The 8,382-nt window shown below is 43.4% G+C and overlaps 1 protein-coding gene and 1 long non-coding RNA gene across 2 annotated transcripts; one reads left to right on the forward strand and one right to left on the reverse strand.

Annotated features, from left to right (window-relative positions):
- Window positions 1-2,716: 2,716 nt before the first annotated feature.
- LOC134929094 (uncharacterized) lies at window positions 2,717-5,392 on the forward strand. The gene is made up of 3 exons (XR_010178276.1): window positions 2,717-3,163; window positions 4,891-5,040; window positions 5,150-5,392. It is a non-coding gene; the product is annotated as an uncharacterized LOC134929094 (long non-coding RNA).
- On the reverse strand, window positions 3,546-5,364 carry LOC134929093 (uncharacterized). The gene is made up of 3 exons (XM_063924915.1): window positions 5,176-5,364; window positions 4,888-5,100; window positions 3,546-4,273 (listed from the first exon to the last, which is right to left on the reverse strand). The coding sequence occupies exon 3, from the start codon at window positions 4,260-4,262 to the stop codon at window positions 3,594-3,596; it is 669 nt and encodes a 222-aa protein (XP_063780985.1). The 5' UTR covers window positions 4,263-4,273; window positions 4,888-5,100; window positions 5,176-5,364; the 3' UTR covers window positions 3,546-3,593.
- Window positions 5,393-8,382: the final 2,990 nt, after the last annotated feature.

Genomic DNA, 8,382 nt, shown 5'->3' on the forward strand with positions numbered 1-8,382 from the left:
TGAATATACACATTTTACAAGTGTCACACCCAGGATTAGAAACCACAACCTTTTACACTGGAAGCAGACACCTTACTGATTAAGCTGTTTGCTCCTGTATAGGAAATATGAGAATTTTAACTATGTGAAGATACTTCTCTGACAATTACATGTAACTTCATATAGTTAGAATTCTAATACTTCCTCTATAGGACCAAATAACTCCATCAGTAAAGTGTCTGCTGTTAGTGTAACAGGTCATGGCTTCTACACACACACACACACACACACACACACACACACACACACACACACACACACACACACACACACACACACACACACACACACACACACACTTATCTGAATATAGGAAATACGGGGGCACCAATATTTATCTTGCCTCCGGGCAACTGTGACGAACTTACGCCACTGGCTAGAGTATGCCTGGTGTGAAAAACCAATATATAAAGTGCAATGTGCTAGTACAGCATGTGCACCGAACAGTGTGGCACAGAAACCTGAGGTATAAACTTGTAACAAGCCAATATTTCATGTGTGTAATTTCTTTGTCCTTATAAGTATTTACTAAAATTTAAGACAGTTACTGCAATATATTGCACACTTGCATGCAGACAAATCCACAATCAGCCACAGTGTATGAGCAGTTATTTACATAATATAATTATGCCTTGTGCTAAGATGATAGACTGATCCCTACCACGGAAATATCATTATTCATTTAGCGGCACCATTTACGCAAGCTTACAGGAAATTGATGAGTCCCAAGGATTCATTCAATCCCCTTGGTGCCATACGATCAAGTTTAAAAATCCATTTGGATTCTAATTGTAGCAATTTCTTGCCCCTGTCTCCACCACGTATAGCGGCAGGGACATGATCAACCGCTTTGTATCTGACTTCCTCTATCACAGTAGAACCTTATCTGATTATTATCGGGCAAAGTAGATACCCAGGGGGTTTCGTGTACACAACACCCCGACCATTGGTCGACACAATACCGTTTTTTGTAAACGTTGGATCTCCATTTTGAATAAATGTTCGATGGACCTTATCTTACTCGTCATCGAGGAGTCTACAAGAGAGTTAAAACTGACCGTAGAGAACATCAATCGGTTTGGAAGTGACTCTTCAACTGACTGGCTCATCAAACTCCAGGAACAAGTCGACGCTTACAAAAATGACTTATTGAAATATAAAAGGGAAAAGCACAAGAAAGTCGTATCTGACTACGCACAACACCGGGTTTCTACCTGGTTAAATCAGACGGCTTCAACTAATAGGAGGGGCAGAGGACCATATACGTACAGACGCCCCCAGTGGGTGCGATTCTCTAGTACATCTGCAAGCGAAAATGAGGACCTGGTGGAAAGTACATCCAGAGCCAGACAGGCAACCCCTTTAGGGGTGAGTACCCGGGCGGGTCTCGCCGCTCGGGGACGAGGCAAACAAGATGTGGAGGCCAAACGCGGAGGCAGAACAGTGGGAAGAAATAAAAACAAATTTAACTGTTGTGAAAAGCGCCTCAATATAAAGTGTGTGTATATATCAAAGAATTTCTGAATTGCTGCGCAGCCTGAAACTATGGGGTAAATTTACTAAGCTCCCGATTTTGACCGAGATGCCGTTTTTTCTTCAAAGTGTCATCTCGGTAATTTACTAAACACTAATCACGGCAGAGATGAGGGCATTCGTAATTTTTTGCAAGTCCAAGTAAAAAATTACGAATGAATACACCATCGGTCAAATTACGCCTGTTTAGATATGAATCTCGGTCATTTACTAACCATTCGTAATTGTAATTGCTGCCGTGAAAATGCATTCGCGGCCGCGAAAAATTACAATTCGTAATTTTTTCCTAAAAAAAAACGGGCCAGCATTTGAAAAGCGTGTTTACATGTGTACTCAATTATCCATTACTCACACCTGAATGTTTGGCCCTATAAAAGTGTTCCAGGCACATTTTGAACTTCTCTCACTCTGAAATGGCGGCTGTGGTGTGTGGCAATGATTTTTTGTTTGCTGTGGGATACCTTAGACTGCTCCATGAGGCTTCCAGGAATCAGGCCCAGGTAAGTGAACATGGTCAACAGGTTGTCCAGGTACCGCGGAGGCTGCGCCAGCCTCGTTTTTTTAGAGGGCGTTTAAACTTAAATGCATTGTCCGATGATAGGGTCATACAGATGTTCCGCCTAAATAGAAACAACATTTTCCACCTGTATGACCTTGTCAAACTGGGCATAGACCCTGAGACAGCACGCTCTCGCTCTGTCTCAGGCCTACACAAACTCCTGGCTGTGTTACACTTTATGGCTACTGGGAGCTTCCAGGCTGTGGCAGGCGACGTCATTGGTATCTCACAGCCCACCTTTTCCAGATATTTGATGCAGGTGAGTCTAAAAATACATAGGCGGTTATGTCTAAGTGTTGCTTCTGTAAGTTCAAACAACACAGTATTGTAGAGAATACCTAACATGACACTCACCTTAGCTTCTTTAATGTCCACTCAGGTTTTGGATGTGTTGGAGCCACACATTAATGCCTCAATCTGCTTCCCTACCGAGGAGTCGGAGTGGAGTGCTGTCAGGGTAGCTTTCTATGAGCTTGCTGGCATGCCCAATGTGCTGGGGGCCATAGATTGCACACACGTTCAGCTGAGATCACCTAAGGGCCGCCAACATATATATACTAATAGACATCTGTCCCAATCAACTAATGTCCAGGTGGTCTGTGATGCAAACTTAAAAATTATGAGTGTTGTTGCAGGTTACCCTGGTGGCTGCCATGACTCCTTCATCCTCAGTCAGTCATCGCTCTTCGATAAATTTGAGGACGGACAAATGCCTGATGGCTGGCTGTTGGGTATGTTTAAAATGTTTTGTGTGTATGTCTTTTATCCACAAACTCGAGTTATGATTAGGTGAAAGAATAATCTAACATATGTACTAATGTGGACTATATCTGTTTTTCAGGTGATGGGGGTTACGGCTGCTACTCTTGGCTCCTTACTCCATTGTCCCAACCTGATTCTCCTGCTGAACACAGTTACAATCATGCACATAAGGCTACGCGGAATGTGATAGAAAGATGTTTTGGTGTGCTGAAGTCACGGTTTCGGTGTCTGGATAAATCTGCTGGCCTTTTGTTGTATAGTCCCTCAAAGGTGACTAGAATTGTGTTCTGCTGCTGTTTTCTCCATAATCTGTGTTTAACCCAACATCTGGCACATGATGAGGGAGAAAGCAGTCGGCAAGCAGAGGAGTTAGACCCATCTGGTGACAGTGTGAGTACATATGTAGGGAGGCAGGTACGGCAAGAAGTGATCCTGCGCTATTTTTCAGGTCAGTTTTAGTAGGCTGTAATTATCCTTGACTAAACACTTTGCACTACTTTCTATTGTGTGTTTTGTTACTTACTGTTTGTAGTTTATAGTGGTGTGTCCATTGTACTTAGTTTATGCTAAAAATACATTTTCAGTCATTACCCATGAAAAACATACATACATACAGAGCAGCTTCGACAATGTTTGAGACGGACAGAGGAAGTTGTGTGTTTGTCAAATACAAATTTTTATTTTGCCAATCACATTGGGGTTATTTTTTCCGCTTGTGTGTGCTGGGTGCTGAGCTTTGTGCTGGCTCACTGGCACGTGCTCTGGAGGAACGCCGAACAGGGGAGGTTACTGGCGTTTGGATAGGGGTCGTGGTCCCCGAGCTGGAGGTTACTTGGTGAGCTCCCATCAATGAAATATTGCTGCTCAAATTATTAAGGCTTGCAATCAGCTGAGTGTTGGTTGCAGTGTGGCTGGCTACAATCCTGGATAACGACTCATTCACCACTTGGTTGTGCTGAATGAGCTGAACGAGTGCCTGCTGATGGCGCTGTTGCTCATCTATGATGCGCGATAAATGAGCAAGCATTTGGCTGTTGTCAGCCCTTATTTGCTCCATTGAGGTTGCCATTCGCCCTACTTGTACAATCAGTCTGCCCGAGTTGCGACTAATACGCGGTAGATGATGGGGCAGACTGGCAAGGTGTTGTGTATGTGCGGTCAGGCTGGCATTGCTTTGAGCCTGTTGGCTTGTCCAACTGGCCCAAAAATCATCTGGTATTTGGCTTGGGGGCGGAGCTTGTGCCAGTTGTGGACTGATGGAGGCTTGGGGGATATCCTGCAGCTGTATTGGCTGGCTTGGGTCAACAGGTGTAAGTTGCAGTGTGATGGTTGCCTGTTGGTCTTGTCCCTGCTGGTCCACGTCGGCCATCAAGCTGGGCTCTGTATGGGGTGGCCAACATGCAATGTTTATTTGTAAATTTTTTGCAAGGCTACTTCTACACATTACTACATTCATAATACTCCATTTTTTAACTTTTTGGCGTTGATTTTATAAACTTATAATGTTTTTTATGCTCAAAAACATATATACCAACACAGGCGGCCACATAGACAGATTTGCATAATCCTCACCTAACTAACTCCCCTCCACAGCATTACACTGTTAGATTCCCTCCCCTGACCACGATATAGACTACTTACCTGGATAGTCCAGAGGAGCGGAGCAAGTAAGCCATCTACATACTGGACAGGGGAGATGTGTGAACACTATAATGTTGTGGATGCTGTTTTTTTTTTGGAATTTTATTGTTATTTTATTTAAATGTGCACGTGTGTGGGCCAAATGTAAAAAAAATTCTGATATTTATTAAAAATGATGTTGGCGAGAACATCCACTAAGACCTTATAAAAAATTTTTTTTTCACCTTTAGCAATTGAAGACGTAACATCACATTGCTTGTTCTGGAAAACATGTAATCTCAAAACCAACTAACAACATATTAACTGTACTGTGTATATTATTGCCTATGTGTTTAATTTCTGTTTTTACTCACCAGATAACTGAGGGGATCGGGGCTCATCACTCTGCGAACTCGCCAATAGTGCCAGTGGTGGCTGGGGTGACACTGCCGAAAGTCGTCGCCTGGGTGGGGATGATGGAGCCGCAGATTCCGAGCCAAGACGCCGTGTCTTACTTGGCCTCCTGGGTAAGTGGCCCAAGCCCTGTGATGGGCGCCTTACAGGAGGTCGGCTTCCAGAAGCAGAACCTATGTGAAAATATAAACATTAATATTTTGTACTTCTATGTGTTTTCAGAATATGTGACTACACTGAAGTCTTACCTGCAATCCCAGCCTCATCCTGACTTGTCTGAGGCCTGTCTGGCCGGCTGGTCTGTGGGACTGTTGAAAAAGTGTACCAAACATTATTACCATGCTTTGTGTAAAAAAAAACCCTGCAAAGCCTTATTGTACTGTAACCATCTATTAGGTATTGGATAAACAAATAATTTCTGATTAAGAGCTTCAAGCTTCATTATTTTGTGGTGTATATCCAAATGTACATGATGTTGCACACAATAAATCTGTTACATTTTAGAATTATGCCTCAGATATTGCAGAGATTGACTACTTGCAAATGTTTCACAAATTTAATGTTGAAATAATTGCACCGTTTTTCAGAAGTAAATAAATACAAAAATCTGTTTAAAATAAGCAGACAACACAGATGTCCAAGCAATATCGTCAAAAAAAAAATCTTTTTTTTGTAAAAAATTAAAAAGCCATTGCACATGTTTTTGCGCAATATTAAATTTACCAAACAGCCAATGCAAGGTGAAAAAAGCACATTCTAAACACAAACACACCTTAAGGGTGCATAGGCCTGCAATATGTGAAACACAATTTATGCATCCTTTACCCTTTAAAAATTACATTTACAACATTTAGAGGACATTTAAATAAAAATATAACACATCAAACTTACCATCCTGCGTGGGTCGGTCCGAATCCCGGACATGAGTAGCAGACACCACTTCGGCAGGAATCAATGCCCGCACAGGCTCCTCCCAGTCCCGATAGGTGGCCCGGAAAGGGGGGCCACCTCCGGTTCTTCTTGCAGATTTGGCCTCTTTGGCCATCTTGGCCTTGACACGCCGCTTTATATCATAAAACCTCTTGCGGCACGTGTCCTCAGTCCGCCTCACCACACCCTCACTATTCACGGCAAGTATTACTTGCCCCCACAGGACAGACTTCCTGCGGGAGGACACCTTGCCAGCATCCTGACCAAACAATTGGCGATGGTGCTTCATCAGCTCACGCACCAAAGCCATGTTTTCAGCATAGCTGAACTTTATATTCCTGCCAGTCTTGGTAGTGGTGCGTGGCTGCGGAGCCACAACACCATCACTATCACTGGAAAATACAGCAACAGGCACCCCCTCCTCCTCCTCCTCACTAACCTCCTCCCTCTCACTACCCCCCTCCACCTCACTAACAGCCTCCACCTCACTACCAGCCTCCACCTCACTACCAGCCTCCACCTCACTAACCTCCGCCACCACACTGACCTCTGAGTCTGACATGACAAACAACAAAAAACACTGAAAAATCAAAACACAAAACACACTCCTCCACTACTCCTACTACTACACACCACACAGCCAACACACACGCTCACTCACTCACTCACTCACTCACTCACTCACTCACTCACTCACAAACAATGACAAAAGACTGTAAAAAAAAAACAAGGACAAAAAAGTAGACAAACTGTGAAAAAACAATACTACAAATATGACAAGACTACTTACACACACAGTACAGCACTCAACAATCACCAAACTCCTCTCCAAATCCACCAAAAACTCCACCAAACTCACCAACTCCAAATACACCTTCCTCTCTCCTCTCCACTAGCTAAACCCACGAGGTGCGGTGTGTTTGGGGCGGTTTTATAGTAATATGCACAGACACTCCTCCTTCACGAATACAACCAATCACGGCCGCGTGACGAAAACGAAACTTAGGACTAAAAACGCGGCAGCAATTTCTAAATCACTGCCGTAACAGACATGTGACGCAGTCGTAAAAAAACCCATAAACGCGGCCGCGAAACAGCAAACGCGGCCGCAATCTACAGCAGAAAAGCACGAATGACATCGACATCGGAAGAAACGAAAAATACGAATACGACAGCTTAGTAAATTAGTCGTAATCAATTCAAAAAGTTGCAATTTTACACTGTCGATGTCATTCGTGATTGAACTTGGACATGATTCTGGAAATTACGAATCTTAGTAAATTTACCCCTATATGTGTAATAGTAGGAAAAGATGAACTAAAAAAAGGGGAACCGGCTGCGCTGGATTTCAGAAAGATTAAATAATAATGGAGAGAGCCAATATGTCAATATAAAAAGACAACCAGATTTAATAAAACATAATAGACATTATGAATATTGAAAATAATTAAAACAACTAATGTTGCATAAATAGTGTCACAGTCCGGTATCTCACAGTATCAGCAATGTGTGGACTTGTACAGAATTGCAGCTGTATTATATAGTGCTGAAGTCCATATTCCGTAACAGGATTTATGTGCCGTTCGTAATGCTCAATAATGATACGTGAAAGTACAATGTGTGGAGTTCCAATATTGGATCACGTAAAAGAGCCAGTGAGTCGATTAATGGTGAATGATTACCTCTCCAGTGGGTTGGTCCATCTACCGGGCGTCCCCGGACAGGAATCCTGCGTTACCCACACACAGCAATGTAGCGGAGAGGAGAGAGAATACTATTCGAGAATCAGCTGGCTTGAGCAGCGTGGTTGGCAGCGGCCGTTTGAGAGTCTCGAAGCCGCCCTGGAATAAATCGTCTGAAGGCGCTGAGCTGGTATCACATGTGAGACACCTGAGCAAGGTGTATGGGAGGCGGGTCCTAACGCGTTTCGTCACGCTCCACGTGACTTTTTCAAAGGTGATTTCCTGCCTCCAGGTTCCCCAGTATTTAACCGTAGTTGGTCCAGAGGAGACAGCTGTCTTCACAGGGAGAAAGCTTTGCAGCCGGAAGACGTTCTCGGACCAGTGGGAAGACCTCCCAAAAACAGGACAACTTAATTTTCAATCTGTCCTCTTATACGCTTAGTGACCCGGAAAAGCAGCTGTTAAATAAAGGCCTTTCCTTCATACCTACAAACTACCCTGACAAATTTAAATGGAAGGTGGATACCTTTAAATTATCACGGTCACTAAAAATTAAAGAACATTTTGCTAAACAACCGGTGTTATCTATTACCCCTGCTTTACCATCTAGGTTGGCAAAATTTGGAGCTCGATCAAGGTTCGATCCACCATCCACGAACGCCACTTTAAAAACTTTTCATTGTTTAATGGAGAATTCAATCAATGGATCTGCTGAACCTGTCAGACATAATCTATCCTGGGAAGAACAACTGGCCCTGCGAGAGCTACAAAACAGACGGGACATCATTATAAGGGCAGCAGACAAGGGGGGATCCGTAGTCATCCAGGACACAACGGCTTATA

The sequence above is a fragment of the Pseudophryne corroboree genome, chromosome 5 (genome assembly GCF_028390025.1).
Source record: "Pseudophryne corroboree isolate aPseCor3 chromosome 5, aPseCor3.hap2, whole genome shotgun sequence".
Classification (NCBI taxonomy): domain Eukaryota; kingdom Metazoa; phylum Chordata; class Amphibia; order Anura; family Myobatrachidae; genus Pseudophryne; species Pseudophryne corroboree.

Bases quoted from the DNA above. Each gene is read 5' to 3' on its own strand.
- LOC134929093 (XM_063924915.1), bottom strand. From the start codon at position 4,262: ATGGCCGACGTGGACCAGCAGGGACAAGACCAACAGGCAACCATCACA.